At 42.7% G+C, this 22,032-nt stretch overlaps 1 protein-coding gene across 1 annotated transcript in view; it reads left to right on the top strand.

The window, feature by feature from the left end:
- LOC137624471 (AP-4 complex subunit mu-1-like) overlaps window positions 1-22,032 on the top strand; it is a 61,872-nt gene that overhangs the window by 24,187 nt on the left and 15,653 nt on the right. The window contains exons 4-5 of the mRNA XM_068355243.1: window positions 1,285-1,392; window positions 18,010-18,084. Coding sequence (XP_068211344.1) covers window positions 1,285-1,392; window positions 18,010-18,084 — 183 coding nt within the window. The remainder of the gene's footprint in view (window positions 1-1,284; window positions 1,393-18,009; window positions 18,085-22,032) is intronic.

The following is a 22,032-nucleotide window of genomic DNA, read 5'->3' on the forward strand; positions in this document are numbered from 1 at the left end:
CTGGTTGACCAGTGACGAATCACACACCTATTGTAGCTGATACTGGTGGGGGCACTCTAGGTTTATGAGGTTCTCAAAAGAAAAAAGAAAAAAAAAAAAAAAAAAAAAGTAGTCCTGGAAGGTACCAGAAAGGCGAGCGTGAGTGCTCAATGCAATGATTACCTGAACAAGAGTGCTCACTTATTGGCACGCTCACTTACTGGAGCACAATCTCCTGTTTGTGTGCACTCTCCTATTACTACACACTCATTTAATTATGAGCACTCACCTGTTGTCGTGCACTGTAAAGTTTGCTCTCTCTCTCATGAGAGAACATACTTACTTTAGCCTGAAGTTTCTGTTGTTTGTACACGCCCTAGAGTTAGCCAAAACTCCCTGTAAATGCACGTCCTCCCCAGTTAGCAAGTGCACATCTCTTCACACGCGTTGTCTTGGGATCTCGAAATTCTCCAGGCTGGCTCACTAGGTAAGCTCATTATCTGTCGTCAAGGAAATACCTAAGTTTCATTCTGCATGGTTAGATATACCTATCTCTAATATCGACCCATACTTCTCAAGTTTTGCTGTGATCTGGAGTTGTGGTAAACTTGGAGAAATCATCTTTAGAACCCAAGCAGGACTTGGAGTATCTTGAAATGCAGATAGACACGAGGTAAAATTTTCCTGTTACAGGTAAGAATCGCAAGATTCAGAAAAGAGGCTTATCAGTTTCTGATGCAAAGCTCACTACATTCCCTTCCGTGGCAGTACCTGCTGAGTCACATGAGTTTGTTAGAGTGTTTAGTGCATAACCGTTGCCTTTGCAAGCGGTCACTTCAGTGGCAGCTGAAGCCCTTGGGGTCTCAGGGCAGGGATCCTCCCAGAATGCTCATTCCAGGGGGATCAAAACAAGGGAAGACCTGAATTTTTTTTTTTCTGAAGTTAGGGGTTATAAGTTGCTCTTTATATAACATCTCTAACATTTAAAAATAAGTATGAATGTATATTTATGGACTTATGGACCGAATCAAGTAAATTCCCTTTTATTTCTTATAGGAAAACTCGTTTTGACTTACGAGTCTTTTGGGTTACTAGCTTGTTCTTAAAAGACATTAAACTCATATATCATGGTATTACTGTACTTTAAACAACTAATTTAAATGTAATTGGAGATTTTTATTTGCAATATTTTACCCTACTGATATTTCTTATAAATTTTGTTAATTTTTACTAAAATAATTTAAGGGTTAAAAAAATGTAATGCAGTAATTCATAGGTTTTAAAAAAGATTCTTCTTTCAATCAGAATGGTGGCTTTGTTCAGATGCAGACTGCTGACAAACTTCAATCGTGCATTTACAGTACTGTTGTTTCTCCAAAAGAAACATCTGCTCTTAATGCTGTACCAGGATTGGTAAGAAATTTACTCATATTTGTATCCTTTGAAGTTTCAATTGCATGACTCCTCAGTCTTCGTGTGTTGCTTACGTTTTCAATTATTTTCCTTTAAAGTACTTCTAAAGCCATTAAAAAACATGTGATCCTCTTGTAACTTTTTTTTTACTTTTCATGGAGCTGTGCCTAGTGTTTAATAAACAGTTTTAATAGTATAAGAGAAAATAAATGTTTATAGTACATTCTTTTCAACTTAGATATAAAGTTACTCACTACTAAATTTGGAACATTAATAATATAATTTTCAATATTAATCTTACCCGATGATCATGTAGCTGCAACTCTGTTGCTCGACAGAAAAAACCTACGGTCGGGATACGCCAGCGATCGCTATACAGGTTGGGGTGTACAACAACAGCGCCATCTGTCGAGTAGGTACTCAGGTACTTCTTGTCAACAAGAACCAATTTTTCCTCTGTCGTGCCAATGGCAGGACCTACTAAATACGCCGTCCCTACTGGATTTGTTTTCACAATGATTTGGTGAAGTACACTATTCCAGTTTTGAGCTTTCGCTATGCAGGGGTTTTATCTTCATTTCAAAACTTGAATTCGTTTTCGATAGATTTAATTATGGTGACAAAGAGAGTATGGACTCTCTTTCACTTTTAAATGGCCGACCCTTCCCTTAGACGGAAGTGTGTTTAGGTTTTTGGTAATTTTGCTTAACAAGTTATAGATCTATTTATTTTATATCTCTCCGCCTTGATAGGCCTCTTCGATTAACTTTCCATTTATTATAAACTTATAAAAAAGTAATTTTTATGTTTGTTTATATGCGACCTTTCCTATAGTAGGCGGTCCTTACTTGGAACCGAAGTTAATTAACATTGAGCCCGTCATATCGTATTTAACTTTTTAAGAATTTATTACTTTTTAATTTTAATGTTTTATGACAGAATTTCTTTGATAGTCTCGTACTGTTTTCAAAGATGAACTAACGTTTAGTTTTTTAGTCTCCGCAGTTGTTGACGTTCAGAACGTTCAACATGCGCTCTATCGTTACGATAGAGAGAGAGTGTTTCACGGTTTCACGTTGCAGTAAGAGTAAACCGATTCTAGCGTTTCGTTCATTCTTTCTTAGCTTAAATGGTTTAAATTCTAATTAAAGGAACTTTGGGAAACCTTTCAGTTCCTTTTAGCAAATAACATGTTTTAACGATATATAATTGGGCTCTTCTCTCAGGCGCTAAGTCAAGAGAGAAGAGAGGGAGGGAGAGAGAGGAGAATAAACGTTTCGTTCAAGCGGGTAACGTTGTTCTCGTTTTTTACTCTTCTCCCTAGTCGCTGTAGAGGAAGAAGGTAAAACGTTTCTAGAGTTTTATTCTTGTTCCCAGGCTTTAGGCGGTGAGAGATTGTAAACGTAGTTTATTTGATCTAGTGTTTAGTCTCTTTTCCAGCCACTGAATTCGTTTTTTACTCTTCTCCCTAGTCGCTGTAGGGGAAGAAGGTAAAACGTTTCTAGAGTTTTATTCTTGTTCCCAGGCTTTATGCGGTGAGAGATTGTAAACGTAGTTTATTTGATCTAGTGTTTAGTCTCTTTTCCAGCCACTGGATTCTTTATCTTTATTTATGTTTTTCTGTTGCATTGTAAAACTGTTTTCGCAATTACTACCTTTTAATGAAGGATAGGATTGCGTGTTTCAGGTAGAAATCAGTTAAAGTCTCGATTTCAGTGAAATAAGTGCAAACAGAAAATCAAAAGTGATAAAGTGATATGCGCAAAGTGTTACAGTGTTGCGTCCGAGGGTTCGTCTGTTCGTGCCAGTTGTTCACCTAGTCCGATACCTCTTACAAGCTCCCAAGCCCAGGGGAGAAGTAATGTCGTACGACTTATGGGTTCCACAGGCCTTGATCGACGAACAGACGTTTTTCCCTCCGTGGTTTCGGGCGTATCTACACACGTTGCCGACTTGAGATCGCCCCACCCACACAAAGACGAGAGAGCCCATTTATTCCTCGTCTGCGGAAGAGGTTTCTCGTAGAAACCATGGACCAAATCTTGCAGCTTTTTAGTGCAAGTCGGTCCCTTCCGCGCAAGTCCAACGGCCTAGGTGTAGCCACTGGGTCAGTTCGGACTCGCTGCAGTCATCCGACGACTGCACACCTCCCAAGAGAGGCAAGGTGGTACCGCAACAGGCAGTAACTCCGTCTGTTGCCGCACCAGCTGTTTTAGACCCTCAGTCACAACGGACAGTAGCTCAGTTTGTTGCCGTTTTTTTTTGTAGACCCTAAGTGGTCTTTACTGCAGTCTATGCAGACTCAGTTAGCTGCGGTTATGCAGGAGTTTCGTGCGGAGAAGGTTTACACTGCTCTCGTTAGCCTACAACCTACCACGGTTGTGCGCCCAGCTCACGCTGAGGCTGCCTGCTCCCACACTCCGGCTGCGGAGAGCTCCACTTCCGATGCGCAATCGACCCTGCCAGACGCATGTTAACGTTAGCCGACATGCGGCTCCCTCCGTTAACATGCGTGAGCTACCGCATCAGCAGTGGGAAGGTGGAGTCAAGCTGCCGTGTTTTGACGCGATGCGTTAGTTTCCGCAACCCACGGCAGTCCCCTCCACGCACCACCACTCCGCTTTGGTTGGTGCCTGCTCCCACACTCCGACTGCGGAGAAGGTTGACGATGCACCCGTTTGCCTACAACCTGCCACGGTTGTGCGCCCAGCATGGCTGCCTGCTCCCACACTCTTGTTGTGAGAGCTCCTCCACCCATGCGCAGTCTACCCTGCCAGACGCATGCTTACTCCCACAGACACACGGAGCACTCCGTTGCCGTGCGTGAGCTACCACAAGCTGCCGTGTTTTGACACGGTGTTTCAGCCTCCGCAACACACTGTGGTTACCGCCACTCGCCCGCAGCAGACTAGTCAGTCAGGAGTTGAGGCTTCCCCACACAGCTTTGGTTGTTGCCAGCTCACAGACTGTCAAGCAGTTACATGACGTTGCCTTCTGGTCTGCTACTAATGCACCAGTGCTGTATGTCTTCACGCACCTGTTGTGGTTGACAGTTCAGTTTTTGACAGTTCACAGACTGTCAAGCAGTTACATAACGTTGCCTTCTGGTCTGCTGCTTAGGCACCAGTGAGTCCCTCACTGAGATAACCTAGCTTTTCTCGGACATGGTTCCTGTAGATGAGAAAGTGCTGTTCTCCCTCCTTCTGATATTCCTTTGAGGACTCTGTCATTTGGAGAGGAGCCTTAAGCTGCTTAGCCTCCTATGGACTTTAATTAAAGCATAACAAGGCTTCCAGGGATGGTAAATGGTTCCGCTTCGGTCGCTAACCCCGTCTGTTGCCACACCTGCTCCCATAGACCCTAATGGGCTTTGTTGCAAGACATGCAGTCCAAGCTTGTGTCCTTGATAGAGGATTTTTTTACGGAGAAGAACCTCCTAGCCAACAACCTTCCTACCGGTTGGTTGTACGCCCTGTTGACGCTGAGGTATCCTACTCACGTCCGCCAGTTGAGGTGGTTCCTCCACCGGTGCGACCCAGTGTGGGTTGCCAGTCGCACGTTGACGTTAAGCGACTCTCGGAGGTGGTTGTGGACGTTCAGTGTGTCACTAGGAAGACGTTCAACAACCAGCAGAGGTGACTTGTTGTGACGCAGTGCGGCAACCTCAGCAACCCGGTAGGGGGTTGACTGCACAACCCAGACAGTCTAGACAGTTTCGGGTTGACACTGTTCTTCCTCGCATCCCCATGGTTGACAGTTCACAGACTGTGCAGCAGTACCATGATCTTGGGTCCGGCTCCGTCACGCATCCACCAGGGCGACCGGATTCAGCGAGTCAGACGTTGCCCACTCCGTTGCCGTTTCCTCATCAGTTTCGAATGAGGAACCCTCTGATGAGGACATTGCTGAACAAGACGATCAACCCCCAGCCCTGTTATCCATCCAGAAGATGCTGAAGAAGGAACACTGCCCTGTCAGGCTGTGGATGAGTCTGGTTAGGACACTGTCATCCGTGGTTCAATTTGTGTCACTTGGAAGACTACACCTCCGTCCTCTTCTGTATCATCTAGCTTTTCACTGGAAAAGGACAAGACGCTAGAAGCGGTCTCGTTCCCGGTTTCCGGAAAGATAAAGTCTGGTCTGACTTGGTGAAAGGACTTTATCAACCTTTGAAAGGGTCTTCCCCTGACTGTTCAGACTCCCAACCACGTTCTCTTCTCGGACGCATCGGACGTAGGCTGGGGTGCGACATTAGGCGGTAGGGAATGCTCGGGATTATGGAACTCGAGTCAAAGGACAATGCATTTCAACTGCAAGAAGCTACTGGCAGTACGTCTGACCTGGGAAAGCTTCAGGTCTCTCCTTCAAGGCAAAGTGGTGGAGGTGAACACGGACAACACCCTGCTTTGACGTACATCTCCAAGCAAGGAGGGACCTACTCTGTGATATGGTACGAGTTCGCAAGAGACCTCCTCTCCTGTTCAACAGGTCTAGACTTTTCACTAGTAACGAGGTTCATCCAAGGCATCTTGAATATCATAGCAGATTGTCTCAGTAGGAAGGGACTAATAATTCCAATATATTGGACCCTCCACAAGGATGTATGCAAGAGACTTTGGGCCACCTGGGGCCAGCCAACCATAGATCTCTTCGCAACCTCGATGACCAAGAGGCTCCCAATACTTTGCTCACCTATCCCGGACCCAGCAGTAGTTCATATAGATGCCTTTCTTCTAGATTGGTCACATCTAGATCTATATGCATTCCCTCCGTTCTAGATTGTCAACAAGGTACTGCAGAAGTTCGCCTCTCAAGAAGGGACAAAGTTGACGCTAGTTGCTTCCCTCTGGCCCGCGAGAGAATAACTCACCGAGGTACTTCGATGGCTAGTAGACGTTCCCAGAACACTTCCCCTAAGGGTGGACCTGCTACGTCTGCCACGCGTAAAGAAGGTACTCCAAGGCCTCCACGCTCTTCGTCTGACTGCCTTCAGACTATCGAAAGACTCTCGAGAACTAGAGGTTTTTCGAAGGAGGCAACCAGAGCGATTGCTAGAGCAAGGAGAACATCCACCCTTAGAGTCTACCAATCGAAGTGGGAAATCTTCCGAAACTGGTGCAAGTCAGTTTCCGTATCCTCGACCAGTACCTCTGTAACTCAAATAGCTGACTTCCTCTTATATCTGAGGAAAGAACGATCTCTTTCAGCTCCCACTATCAAGGGTTACAGAAGCATGTTGGCATCAGTCTTCCGTCACAGAGGCTTAGATCTTTCCAGCAATAAAGATCTACAGGACCTCCTTAAGTCTTTTGAGACCACGAAGGAGCGTCGTTTGGTTACACCTGGTTGGAATTTAGACGTGGTTCTAAGATTCCTTATGTCAGACAGGTTCGAACCACTTCAATCAGCCTCCCTGAAAGATCTCACCTTTAAGACTCTTTTCCTGTTATGCTTAACCACAGCTAAAAGAGTCAGTGAGATTCATGCCTTCAGCAGGAACATCGGATTCTCATCCGAAACGGCTACATGTTCTACAACTTGGTTTTCTAGCCAAACACGAGCTGCCTTCTCGGCCTTGACCAATATCGTTCGATATTCCAAACTTATCGTATGGTTGGAAATGAACTAGAAAGAGTATTATGTCCTGTAAGAGCTCTTAAGTTCTATTTTAAAACCTTTAAGAGGCCCGTCTGAAGCTTTATGGTGTTCAGTTAAGAATCCATCTTTGCCTATGTCAGAGAATTCTTTACCCTATTTTATCAGACTGTTAATACGAGAAGCTCATTCCCTTCTGAATGAGGAAGACCAAGCTTGGCTGAAGGTAAGGACACACGAAGTTAGAGCTGTCACAACTTCCGTGCCCTTTGAACAAAATAGATCTCTGCAAAGTTTATTCGACGCAACCTATTGGAAAAGCAAATCAGTGTTCGCGTCTTTTATCTTAAGAATGTCCAGTCTCTTTACGAGAACTGCTACACTCTGGGACCATTCGTAGCAACGAGTGCAGTAGTGGTGGGGGCTCCACCACTACAATTCCCTAATTCCAGAACCTTTTTAATCTTTCTCTTGAAATATTTTTGGGTTGTCCGGAAGGCTAAGAAGCCTTTCGCATCCTACTTGATTTGGCGGGTGGTCAAAATCATTTCTTGAGAAGCGCCTAGATTAGAGGTTTTGATGAGGACCTTTAGTATGGGTTGCAACCCTTCATACTTCAGCTCCTAGGAGTCGCTCAGCATCCTATGAGGATCGCGAGGCTCAGTAAGGAAGACGTACTTAAAAAGGCAGAGTAATTGTTCAAGTCGTCTTCCTTACCAGGTACTTATTTATTTTATGTTTGTTATTTTGAATAACTGCTAAAATGAAATACGGGATACTTAGCTTCTTATGTTAACATGTATGCTGGTCTCCACCCACCCCCCTGGGTGTGAATCAGCTACATGATCATCGGGTAAGATTAATATTGAAAAATGTTATTTTCCTTAGTAAAATAAATTTTTGAATATACTTACCCGATGATCATGAATTTAAGGACCCTCCCTTCCTCCCCATAGAGACCCAGTGGACCGAGGAGAAAATTGGTTCTTGTTGACAAGAAGTACCTGAGTACCTACTCGACAGATGGCGCTGTTGTTGTACACCCCCACCTGTATAGCGATCGCTGGCGTATCCCGACCGAAGGTTTTTTCTGTCGAGCAACAGAGTTGCAGCTACATGATCATCGGGTAAGTATATTCAAAAGTTTATTTTACTAAGGAAAATAACATTTTTTTGGGTAACTGTGTAACCATATAATGTTAGGTGATCCTATGTGCCAGTTAACAACTTTCATTATACAGTACTTCCTGTCTTTAACCCATTCGGTTGGCAAGGTATTTTTGTCATCGCTAGTACTGTATTTAATTTTGTCACGGGAAATGGTGTTTTTCAATATTAAACTTACCCGATAATCATGTAGCTGTCAACTCCGTTGCCCGACAGAATTCTATGGAGGGATACGCCAGCTATCACAATACTAGAAGGGGGTGTACTTACCAGCGCCACCTGTGGCCAGGTACTCAATCATTTGTTGTTGACACCTCCTCAATTATTCCTCTGTCGTGCTTCCGGCTAGACGTTCTGGGATACGCTTATGGTCTTCGAGTTTATTCATGGATATTTGGTGAAGTATTCTCTTAGATTAACGGCTGTCGCATACTGGAATCCTTTTTATATTAGCTAGATAGCTTTTATATAAATACTGATTAACGGTTAATGAATTTTTGCTTGTTTTTGGATCACCCTTTGACTAACTCTTTGAAACAAGATGTCTGACGTTTCGCAAGCTCCCTCCCATAGACGATGTAGGTCTTGCAATAGGCGTATTCCGAAGGCCTCGGTAGATCCTCACACCGCTTGTTCTGACTGTAGGGACAGGCCCTGTCTATTAGAAAATCGATGTGAGGAGTGCGCCGGACTTTCGGAATTGGATTTTGTCCGTCTTTTAAAATATTCATCTAAGTTAGAGAGAGGTAGAGTTAGGAGAAGTTCTTCTCACTCTTCTATGTTTTCCTCACCTCATGATCCCCTACCTTTTCCTACCCCTGTAGTGGCTACCCCCGAACCTACTGTGTGCCCTCCGCCTGATATGTCAACTGTTTTGCGTGCTATTCAGGCTTTAGGAGATAAAGTAGAATCAGTGGTAAGTGACCATAAGTCTCTGATGGCCGAGGTTAAAGAACTGAAGGTCAAGAGTGCAGTGGGTGGAAATAGTGCCAGTGCTGTGACGAGTGCTAGTGTCTGTGCAGTGCCAAGTGCTAGTGGTGCCAGTGTGGTGCGTGAGGATTTTTCTGTGCGAGCCAGTCGTCCTCCCAGTCCGGGACCTCTTGCAAGCTCCCATGCCCAGGGGAGAAGCAATGTCGAAGGGCTTAAGGGTTCGACAGGCCTTGTTAGGCGCACAGAATTATCCTCGGTGGTTGCGGGCGTGTCTTCTTTAGACCGTCACTCCCACCTGCAGACGATTGAGCCCGTCTTCTCGTCCGCTGATCTTCATGCAGGGAAGAAACGTTGGTCTCAGGTCTCGAGACCGCTTAAACGTAGAGTTCAGTCAGCGAGTGCTCAGCCAGGTTGTAGTCATTGGCTCAGCTCCGACTCGCCTCAGTCATCGGTCGACTGTACTCCGCCCAAGAGGAGTAAGGTTCTGCCTATCCAGACCCCGACTGTGTCTTTACCTCAGTCTGTTATCGTTTCTGCCGACCCCAAGTGGACCCTGCTTCAGTCCATGCAAGCTCAGCTTTCGGACTTGATGCGTGAGTGTCGGGCTGAGAGTGTTGCACCTCCTCCTCCGCCTACACTCCCTCCACCTGTTCTCGCTCCGCCTGTGCTCGCCCAGCCTGCACCTGCTCCGCCTGGTCGCAGCACCATCTGCCAGGCGTACGATGTTGAGCCACTTTCGGAGTTTGCTGTTCCCAGTGTTGTTCAGCCTCAGCCTTCTTTAAGGCAACCCTTGCTTTGGGATCAGGAGAGTTATTCCACTCTTCCTCCTCCTCCCCTTGCTGCTCCACCAGTGGTGCAACTCTCGGTTGGGGTACAACAACCTCTCCCCTCCGTGAGTCTGTCTGCTCAACCATCGCTGCAGCGAGCTCAACCCTCCTCTAGGCAAGCTCCTCTACACCCTGGACTTGCGCCTCAGGAGCCTCAGCTTGCGAGAACTTTACCTTGTTCTGCGCAGCCTCAACCTCTTCATGCTCCTCTCATCTCACAGGAACAGGAACGGACTACTCCGCCTCCGTCCTCCGCTCAGCTTGTCCAATCCTTGGGTTCAACTCTTGCTAGGAGTCAACCTCCTTCACCCATGCGCCTGCCTTCTGCTTCGTCTGTTGTTCAGCCTATGCAGTCTGAGCCTCAGGTTTTCCCTCAAGATGAGGAAACCTCTGTTATTGTTCCTACCCGTTCTGACTCTGCGGTTCAGCATTCTGGTCCTATCGCTTCGCTACCCTCTGCTGATGAAGTGTCGGATGATGAGGAGGCAGACCTTGATCCCTCATCAGACGTGGAGGAGTCTAAGCTTTCTCCATTGTCTATTGATTTTCGAAAGGTCTTGGCTCTACTCAGGGAGATTTACCCAGACCACTTCGTCTCTGCTATTCCCCGCTCTCCTCCATCTGAGTTTTCGCTGGGCGTACAACAGGCTAAGTCCAACTATACTAAGCTTGTCCTAGCTAGATCCTCCAAGAGGGCTTTAAGGATCTTAGGGGAGTGGCTTCAGTCTAAACAACACCTTGGCAAGACTTCCTTCATGTTCCCTCCAACGAAGCTCGCTTCGAAAGGTTGCGTTTGGTATGCAACAGGGGAAGCACCAGGCTTGGGAGTACCTGCCTCTGCCCAGGCTGACTTCTCAAGTCTGGTGGACTCGCCTAGGAGGACTGCGATGAGACGCTCGAAGGTTTGTTGGACCTTCTCAGACCTGGATCATCTTCTGAAAGGGTTGTTCAGAGCTTTCGAAATGTTCAACTTTCTCGACTGGTGCCTGGGAGCCCTCAGCAAGAAAACCTCTCCTGCGGACAAAGATTCTGCCATGCTAATTATGTCCTGCATGGATAAGGCCATCAGAGATGGATCGGGTGAGCTAGCGTCGTTATTTGTATCAGGGGTATTGAAGAAAAGGGAACAACTATGTACCTTCCTCTCCGCCAGCATTACACCGTGCCAACGGTCACAACTCCTTTTTGCTCCACTCTCAAAGTTCCTCTTTCCCGAGGAGCTAGTTAAGGACTTGTCGGCTGCCCTGATACAGAAAGACACGCACGATCTTGTAGCCTCATCGGCTCGTAAGTCTAAGGTTACCACCTCTGTCCCCAAGACTTATCGCTCCCCAGTGGCTGATACCCCGGCTACGAGGTTCATACCGCCCTTTCGTGGTAGAGCCCCCAGCCGAGGAAGCTCCCGTCCAGACTCTCACAGGGGCAAGTCTAGGAAAGGACCCAGGACATCTAAGGGAAAGAACTGACTCTCAGATTCTCCAGACAACAGTAGGAGCCAGACTCAAGATCTTCTGGCGAGCCTGGGAGAAGAGAGGTGCAGACGCACAGTCTGTCAGTTGGCTGAGGTACGGTTACAGGATTCCATTCTGCCTCAAACCGCCTCTGACCACATCGCCCATCAACCTCTCTCCCAACTACAAAGAAGAGGACAAGAGGCTAGCATTGCAACAGGAGGTGTCGCTACTTGTGCAGAAGAAGGCAGTGGTTATAGTCCGGGACCATCAATCCCCGGGCTTCTACAACCGTCTCTTTCTTGTGGCCAAGAAGACAGGAGGTTGGAGACCGGTGCTGGACGTCAGCTCTCTCAACGAGTATGTCACCAAGCAGACGTTCACAATGGAGACGACCAAGTCGGTCTTAGCAGCGGTCAGACAGGAGGACTGGATGGTCTCGTTGGACTTGAAAGATGCATACTTTCACGTTCCCATTCATCCAGACTCCCAACCTTTCCTGAGATTCGTTTTCGGAAAGGTTGTCTATCAGTTCCAAGCCCTGTGTTTTGGCCTAAGCACAGCTCCTATGGTCTTTACTCATCTGATGAGGAATGTAGCGAAATTCCTGCACTTATCGAACATCAGAGCCTCCCTCTACCTAGACGACTGGCTGTTGAGAGCCTCCACGAGTCGTCGTTGTCTGGAGAACCTCTCTTGGACTTTAGATCTAATCAGAGACCTAGGTCTATTAGTCAATATAGAGAAATCTCAACTCATTCCCTCCCAATCCATTGTGTACCTGGGAATGGAGATTCAGAGTCGGGATTTTCGGGCTTTTCCATCGGCCCCCAGGATAAACCAAGCCCTAGAGTGCATCATGAGCATGCTGAAGAGGAGCAATTGCTCAGTGAGACAGTGGATGAGTCTCACAGGGACCCTCTCATCACTGGCCCTGTTTGTCGAGCTAGGGAGACTCCACCTCCGCCCTCTTCAATTCCATCTTGCGGCTCATTGGGACAAGGGCTCGACTCTAGAAGCAGTCTCTATCCCTATCAACCAAGAGATGAAGACCACTCTCCGGTGGTGGAAGCACAATCTCCTTCTCAAGGAGGGTCTATCATTGGCCATCCAGACCCCCCATCTTCATCTCTTCTCGGATGCATCGGACTCGGGCTGGGGTGCGACCTTGGACGGACGGGAATGCTCAGGAGTATGGAACAAGGAACAAGGATTACTCCACATCAACTGCAAGGAACTGTTAGCAGTTCATCTTGCCCTGTTGAACTTCAAGTCCCTCCTGCTAGGCAAAGTGGTGGAGGTGAATTCAGACAACACCACAGCCTTGGCTTACATCTCCAAGCAAGGAGGGACCCATTCGAGGAGCCTTTACGAGATCGCAAGGGACCTCCTCATTTGGTCAAGAGGTCTAAACCTCACACTGGTCACGAGGTTCATCCAGGGCGATATGAATGTTTCAGCGGATCGCCTCAGCAGAAGGAATCAGGTCATTCCCACGGAATGGACCCTCCACAAGAGTGTGTGCAACAGACTTTGGACCTTGTGGGGTCAACCTACCATAGATCTGTTTGCCACCTCCATCACCAAGAGACTTCCGCTTTATTGTTCCCCTGTTCCAGACCCTGCAGCGGTTCATGTGGATGCTTTTCTTCTGAACTGGTCCCATCTCGACCTGTACGCATTCCCTCCGTTCAAGATTTTAAACAAAGTTCTGCAGAAATTCGTCTCGCACGAAGGGACACGGCTGACGCTGGTTGCTCCCCTTTGGCCTGCAAGAGAATGGTACACAGAGGTACTTCAATGGCTAGTCGACTTCCCCAGGACTCTACCTCTAAGAGTGGACCTTCTACGTCAACCACACGTAGACAGGTTGCACCCAAACCTCCACGCTCTTCGACTGACTGCCTTCAGACTGTCGAAAGATTCGCAAGAGCTAGAGGCTTTTCGAAGGAGGCAGCCAGTGCGATTGCCAGAGCTAGAAGAATTTCCACTCGTAGAGTCTACCAGTCTAAGTGGGAGGTCTTCCGAAGCTGGTGTAGAGCCAATTCAATATCCTCTACCAATACCTCTGTGATCCAAATAGCTGACTTCCTTCTTCATCTTAGGAATGAGAGATCCCTTTCAACACCTACGATTAAAGGGTATAGGAGCATGTTGGCCTCAGTTCTCCGCCACAGGGGTTTGGACCTGTCTTCCAACAAGGACCTTCAAGACATTCTCAAGTCTTTTGAGACGTCTAAAGAACGTCGTCTTTCCACTCCAGGCTGGAATCTAGACGTAGTCTTAAGGTTCCTTATGACATCTAGGTTCGAACCTCTCCAGTCAGCTTCCTTCAAGGATCTTACCCTCAAGACTGCTTTTCTCGTTTGCCTTGCAACAGCTAAGAGAGTCAGTGAGGTTCATGCCTTCAGCAAGAATATTGGTTTCACAACCGAATCAGCTACATGTTCTTTTCAGCTTGGATTCCTAGCAAAGAACGAGCTTCCTTCACGTCCTTGGCCTAGATCGTTCGAAATACCTAGCCTCTCCAACATGGTAGGTAACGAACTAGAGAGAGTTCTTTGCCCTGTCAGAGCTCTCAAATATTATCTGAAGAGGTCTAAACCTATTCGAGGACAGTCAGAAGCCTTATGGTGTGCCATCAAGAAACCCTCGAGACCCATGTCCAAGAATGGGCTTTCGTACTATATAAGGCTTCTGATCAGAGAAGCACATTCTCACTTAAAGGAGGAAGACCTTGCATTGCTGAAGGTAAGGACCCACGAAGTAAGAGCTGTAGCTACTTCGTTGGCCTTTAATAAAAACCGTTCTCTGCAGAGCATTATGGATGCAACCTATTGGAGGAGCAAGTCAGTGTTTGCATCATTTTATCTGAAAGATGTCCAGTCTCTTTACGAGAACTGCTACACCCTGGGACCATTCGTAGCAGCGAGTGCAGTAGTAGGTGAGGGCTCAGCCACTACATTCCCTTAATCCCATAACCTTTTTTAACCTTTCTCTTGAATACTTTTATTGTTGTTTTTATGGTTGTTACGGTAGGCTAAGAAGCCTTCCGCATCCTTGGATTTGGCGGGTGGTCTGTTCATTCTTGAGAAGCGCCTGGGTTAAAGGTTTGGTAGAGGTCCTTTAGTAGGGTTGCAACCCCTTGTACTTTGGCACCTTTGGGTTGATTCAGCCTCCAAGAGGAACGCTGCGCTCAGTAAGGAAGACGAACTTTAAATAAAAGGCAGAGTAACGGTTCTATTCGACTTCCTTACCAGGTACTTATTATTTCATTGTTATTTGAGATAACTGTTATATGAAATATGGGATACTTAGCTATCCTTTAATCATGTACACTGGTTTTCACCCACCTCCCTGGGTGTGAATCAGCTACATGATTATCGGGTAAGTTTAATATTGAAAAATGTTATTTTTATTAATAAAATAAATTTTTGAATATACTTACCCGATAATCATGATTTAATCGACCCTCCCTTTCCTCCCCAGAGAGAACCAGTGGACCGAGGAATAATTGAGGAGGTGTCAACAACAAATGATTGAGTACCTGGCCACAGGTGGCGCTGGTAAGTACACCCCCTTCTAGTATTGTGATAGCTGGCGTATCCCTCCATAGAATTCTGTCGGGCAACGGAGTTGACAGCTACATGATTATCGGGTAAGTATATTCAAAAATTTATTTTATTAATAAAAATAACATTTCTATAGTATTGCATTCTTGTGTTTTTTATCAATTGTTGTGTTAAGACAAGAATACTGTACAGACCTTCCTCTTTTATATGGAGTATTCACTGGCATAAGCTTGAGATAGCTATTGATGTCAATGCTTGGTAACAAAGTACAGCCGTTAACAGTTCTTGGTTAGGTTAGGCAAGAGTCCCTCTCACCTGCCTTATGTAACCCAGTCATTTTCTCTTCTTCCACTGTAGCTGGTACATATTTTGCTCAGCCCCTGGCTCTGCCACTGCTTGGCTATTGAAGCTTTATTTTGGTTTATTAGTTATATTGGATTTTTCTTGTCGTGTGATTATTGACTCCACTTATGGGAAGAGTGTTGGCGATCATAGTAGGGGTGTGGAGAAAGATTAAGTGGGCATGGTTTATGTAGTTCTTTTTGTAAGGGTAATGTGCAGCCCTTTATCTCCCCTGCTCTGATTGTTTGGCCTGCTCTCCTCCCAGATCACCTCCCTTCACGCATACTCTTTTGTAGGGATAATAGCCCGGAGGAGAATCCTTGGAATATATCTATGAGAAGCAAGGCACTCAGAATAGGGAGAAGCAGGGCTACACATATGACTCTCACAAAAAGGGAGCAGTTGGTGATGGTTGACAGAGTAAGACACCATTAAATGACTCTACACACACACACACACACACACAAACTGCTGATCACTAATGCTTATCACAAAGGTGAGTCCATACTCACAAGATCAAAAGTCCAGAGCAATTAATCAACCATGAATATAGCCTCAACAACAAAACATTTAGGGCAGATTGCTGAGCAGCATATCTCTACTAAAATATTAATTTGGTTTCATAGGTTTAAGTAACATGTGACATTTTTAGCTCCTTTGTTTTTCTACATAATTTTCTCGTGGCTAATAATTCCTTTGATTAGTAGGCCCCTTTTTATTTGATCTTGGTGTAAGTAAAATAGTTCTACAAGCATTCCTGAAATATACACTTGTAGATGCAGCTGTAGAAGTTACTTCAAATTTGATAGAAGAGAGGTTTGCAGGCCACCACCATCTAAATATGATTACGGAGTTTATGACTTTGTTAGACGACAATTTCAGATGGAACTTCCTAGGCTATGGTAGCTTTTGTGTGTTTTGGGATTAAACATATGGAGGAAGTGTGTTCCTCTAAGGTTTAGACAGTGTTGGATTCTCGGAAGTAGTTATGGATTTCTTCCTCAATTTTGGGTCCTGTATTAGATGTTAATAGGATTCATAAGGTGACTGCACAAGTACAGTAGATACTACAATATGAAGTGATGCTTTGCAGGTTCTCTATAGGTGTACCCCTGTTTCTCCATAAGCCAGTGCCTTCTATGTCCCTAGAATTGTCACGGACTGTTGCTTCGTTTAATAAAAGTTGTAGGCCATCATGATTCCACTATAGTAGGCATTCTTGCCAAAATGTCAACAGTACTGTTAGGCCTAATGGGAGAATGTATGACAGTCTTTCCCAACTTCTACCTGTAGGAGGAAGGCTTTCTCTCTTTATTAGGTTTGGGAAAGCCTCTAACTAGAACTCTGGGCTATAATGTTTTTGTGGGTAACATTGAAATAAGTCTGCTAAAAGGTTTAAAGGTTTAAAGGTCGCTCATGAATGGCAGAGGCAAGAGACAGTGACATTGCCCTAGCAATCAGGACAATGCCCTAGAGACTGACCATATATTATATGATCAGCACCCAAGCCTCCTCTCCACCCAAGCCAGGACCAGGGAGGGCCAGGCAGTGGCTGCTGATGACTCAGCAGATAGACCTATAGGCTCCCCCAAAACCCCCAACCTTAGCTCACAAGGATGGTAAGGTTGCAGACACAAATGGCACTAACGAGTCTGAGTGGGACTCGAACCCGCGACTGGCAAACGCCAGGCAGAGACTGTTACCAATCAGGCCACAACATAAGGGGAGTACTGTATAGAAATAAAAAAAAAAATTATCATGAAAATTATTTTTTAGTCTCCCCTCAATCACATACCCACTTCCAAAAGAATGGGGGTAATCAGCATGATAACTACAAGTTAAGGTTCATTGATATAAATAGAATTTTAATGCTAAAATATATCATATCAATACTTATGTTTAGTCATGCATTTCCCACTATCCCACTTTTTTAGTGGTGTCTTGAGATTGTTTAGGGTAGAAATAGGCTTGTGGTGTGTTCACCCCCGTGACACCACATATCTGGTCTACTGGGCATGACAGGGGAGAAAATAGGGTAGAAAATTTGTAATTTTTTGTTAGAGGTCTGCCGATGATTAAAGCATAATGACTACTGCACTTCTGTAGGTAAGTATTGATGCAATAAATTTTGTTAAGATACTGTTTTTTTCTAGTTCATTTGTACCTTTAATTCAAGTCCAATTGTAAAGCATGACACTTTATCTCATTTTATAATTAGCCAGTTAGTTTACTTGACATGAAATTGTTGACAATGATAATTTTCAGGTAATGTCCACATGAACCATCTGGTAAAGCCGGAATTCATGCTCTTTCGTTGTATAAAGAGTTTTGAATTCCTTTCCATTGTATGATATATGTATACTTCAGGAGTAAATTACACTTTTACAAGGTTTTTGTAAATGAAAAAGAATTTTTCAAAAACATTTCCTGTACATATTTCAAAATTGTTTTATTTCTGTGACTGACTCATCTTATTTTTTTCTTTTAAGTGCTCCGCTTTACAAAATTGTAATAGTGAAGGAAAATATTGGGTAATAAGCAGTTCTTTTAGTTCTTTATGTATTTTGTTCTGTTGTGCATGGGCATCTAGACTGTGACCTGTGACGCATAGTTTTTTAAATGTCAATGCATGAGAAAGGCACCTTTTGGATTTCTATACGAGTGCGTGTTTTGTTCAAATCAAATTCATTTTTAAACCAGTGGAACTATTATTTGAATATTCTTTTTTTTCAGTTTGGAATAGAAAAATCTGCTCCTTGCACTGCAGCACAACAGTCGTCACTCGCAGTAGACTCGAGTAAACGAGAGGTTAGATATTGTTTAGTGGCCTTTTGGCTTTGATAGGGAAAGCTTGTTATCATTTGTTTTACATGTTATTTTCATGCAGTATTTCACTTGTTTAAAATAGATAATGGATAAGTGGGCATACTAAGTATTTTTCTTATTTATAGTGGAGTGTAAAAGCATGACTACTGTATATCGTTACATCAGATATAGACTAGCTTGGTATATTTTTCTTTTGTGTTTCATCATATATAGCATGATATTGCACCAAAGTTTGAAACTTTGTCAAAGTTTCAAGTGCCTTTAGTTATATGGTTATTATTATTTGAATGCTTTATTCATTGTAAAAGTTTTCATTATTTGTTTTATTAAATCATTTAGCTGTTAATATAACTGGAAGCTGAATGACTAGCTTTTAGAAATCAGTAAATAATACCTCACCCACGTTGTTACTTAGTTCGAGGCTGGAAATGCCCTCTATACTGTACTGTGTGTTCCCTTTTGACTTAATAGAAGACAAAGTACATAACCCTCTGGTGATCCGTCTCACTTTGCTGTCATCCATATAGAGTATGTAACCGTAAGTGCTATGATGCACCCAAATACATATTTCGAGGAAATATTCGCTAAAGTGTGCAGTCAGAAAAAAATGAGAATTCTGGTCCTAATATAAAACATTATTTATTATATAGTTATTATACAGAAGTGTAGCCTCGATATGCCCACCACAAAACTGGAGGGTGCCTGTCGTAACGAGTAATTTTATACACGCATAGAAAGGTTTTTTTATGTGGGAGTAATTTGCGAGTAATTGTAATTGTCCTGTTTCATATACCATTTGAAAAGGAATTCTTTATGTTTTTACCGTACAGCTAATTTATCATCATATCATTCAGCAGTATCTTCAATGGTGAGTAGAACTTCAGAAGTTAATACAGATAAAGGGTGGTTTAAGTATCGGGGAGGCTTATACAGTAAAGGTTTAAAATATACGTAAATAATAAAATAAGTAGGGCGTCACCATTCGCGCATTTTCGCCTATCGCAAGGGCGGAACCAACTACCAGCAATAGATGAGGTAATACTGTATTTCTTAATCATGACTAGTTTATCTTATGTCATCATAACATGACACTTGAATTTAAACTTTACAATTTTGCGGGTTATGGCTATAATCAAGAAAGATTGCCAACATTTAAAAGGATAACTTCAACACGTATTCACAACACAACAGAACACATGTTAATGACTAACCAAATACATAAGTGGTTGGCATTCTAGCTAGAATAGGCTGGAAGGAAGCTGTTTGTAATATATTTGATTTTTTTTCTTAATCATTGTAATCCTTATTTTGAGTTACTGTATTAATGAGATATTTCTGTTTATTTTTAATTCATCTTCAACAGTCAGATTAAGCAAATCATGCTGTAAACAATTATTAGCAAATTAATTGTTTGACTTACCAAAGTAACAAAGCAACCAACTCAATCAGAATATATGTACAAGCCTGTACAGTACTCTACATCTCTGAGAATTCTCAAAATTCAGACGGAGTTTGTTTTTCTTTATATTTCCAATATTTTTTGTGTAAATATACTACTATTTTTATGTTGAATATATATTTTCTAATTTCATGAATAGAATTTTGTTTAGTTTTAGTTATTAGCCATTTTTCATCGTTATTGTGCGATGGAGAGGTCAATGTAAGGTTGTGTATAACAGCTTAACCCTGGATAGGTACGGTCCTCGGACACCCCTTTAAGGGTATACTCGGACGCGAACGACCCCGGCGCCAAAAAAAATTCTTGAAAAATCAGTTTTTGCAGTAACCTCCTTTTTTCTTTTGCCAAAAAAAAATTCAATGAATGCTTAAAACAACTGTAAAGATAAATACTACTCATCTGCAGAAAAACTATTTATTATAAATATTTTAAAAAATTAAGTAGAAAAAAAAAAGACCTGACATAAAAATTCATAAAAAAAAAGTTTATACATATATACTCAAATCCTTTTAGGAATTGATTCTTGAATGTTTAGGACACATCTTGATGTATTTTGGATGAAGTCAGACCCATGGAGGTGAAGATCTGAAATGAGAAAAAAAGGGTAACTTTTTTTGGCCAAAAGAAATTGTCCAAATTTCATGAATTTTTTTGGGTACCCAAATGAAATAGGAAGTGGCTATTTTTTTTAGGGAATAAACATATGTTATCCTAAAATAGAAATATGTAAAAAAATCTTCATTATTTTGTAAATTACATTTATATCAGGGGCCATATCTAAAGGTAATTTTTTGAGTACTTGGAAATTTCGTAAAAAAATACATATATTTAATATATAATATAATATTTATGCAGGTAAAAATATACCAAAATATCACAAATTCTATAGGGAACAAGAATATATATAGATAGGGCAGCTTACGCTTCGGATATGTCCACAAAATGGCCGCCAACCACACTGACTCAGACTCCCTAATCTGCCACTTGAAATGTAGGAAGGGTATGTCAATTTCAAGGTGTTATTTACTAATCTAATTATTATTGGATATGCATAAAAATTGTATGGTGGGTTGCTGGATAATTGTCGATTATTTTACGACTATAAAATTAAAATTCTGACCCAAAAATTTTTTTTTGAAGGGAAATAAAATCGAAAAAAAAAATGTAAAACAATATTTTAGCTAAAAAAATTTGATGATATTCAATCAAAAAAAAAGTAAACAAAATTTTCCGACAAATAAACATCTAGAGGAATCATTACTCTGTGATAGTTCCTTAGTACGTAGTAATTTTGAAAGAATTGGGAAAAAACGAAAAAATGGCAATCACCGGAAAATCGAACACATACCTATATATACGCCATATCTGGCTAAAAAAAAGATAGGCATGGGTAGCCAGATCATCTAGAAACACTTTCCAACACTATAAAAATATAAGTTTTGCGACACTACTTGCCAATTCCTTACGGTAACATGACTAAGCAAAAAAATGCAAAACAAATAAAAAGGGGCACTCGTGGAAAAATGGCCATTCTAATATACGGCATTTCAGAAAAAAAAAATTTCAGCCACGTGCTAGGCAAACCATCAAGGCATATTTTCCGACAAATAAACATATAAATGAAATATTACTCTGTGATAGTTCCTTAGTACGTAGTAATTTTGAAAGAAATGGGAAAAAACGAAAAAATGGCAATCACAGGAAAATCGAACACATACTTATATATACGCCATATCTGGCTAAAAAAAAAATAGGCATGGGTAGCCAGATCATCTAGAAACACTTTCCAACACTATAAAAATATAAGTTTTGCGACACTACTTGCCAATTCCTTACGGTAACATGACTAAGCAAAAAAATGCAAAACAAATAAAAAGGGGCACTCGCGGAAAAATGCCCAACATTCTAATATACGGCATCTCAGATAAAAAAAAAAGACATGCACGTGTTAGCCCAACCATCAAGGCACACTTTCTAACACATAAACATGAAAAAAAAATCAATAATATACGGCAATTCCTTACTACGTAGTAAATTTTTACAAATATTGAAAAAAAAACAGAAATTGGCAACCGCAGTTAAATACCCAATATACCAATAACTACGTCGTATCTGACAAAAACAAAATCACGCATGGGTAGCCAGATCATCTAGACACACTTTCCAACATTAAAAAAGCAAAAGTTTTACGACACTATTTCGCAATATCTTACGGAAAAATGACTTGGCAAAAAAATTAAAAAAAATTAAAAAGGGACACTCGCGGTAAAATGCCCGACATTCTAATATACGACATCTCAGATAAAAAAAAAGACATGCACGTGTTAGCCCAACCATCAAGGCACACTTTCTAACACATAAACATGAAAAAAAAATGAATAATATACGGCAATTCCTTACTACGTAGTAATTTTTACAAATATTGAAAAAAAAACAGAAATTGGTAACCGCAGTTAAATACCCAATATACA

This window comes from Palaemon carinicauda, chromosome 31 (assembly GCF_036898095.1).
Source record: "Palaemon carinicauda isolate YSFRI2023 chromosome 31, ASM3689809v2, whole genome shotgun sequence".
Lineage (NCBI taxonomy): Eukaryota > Metazoa > Arthropoda > Malacostraca > Decapoda > Palaemonidae > Palaemon > Palaemon carinicauda.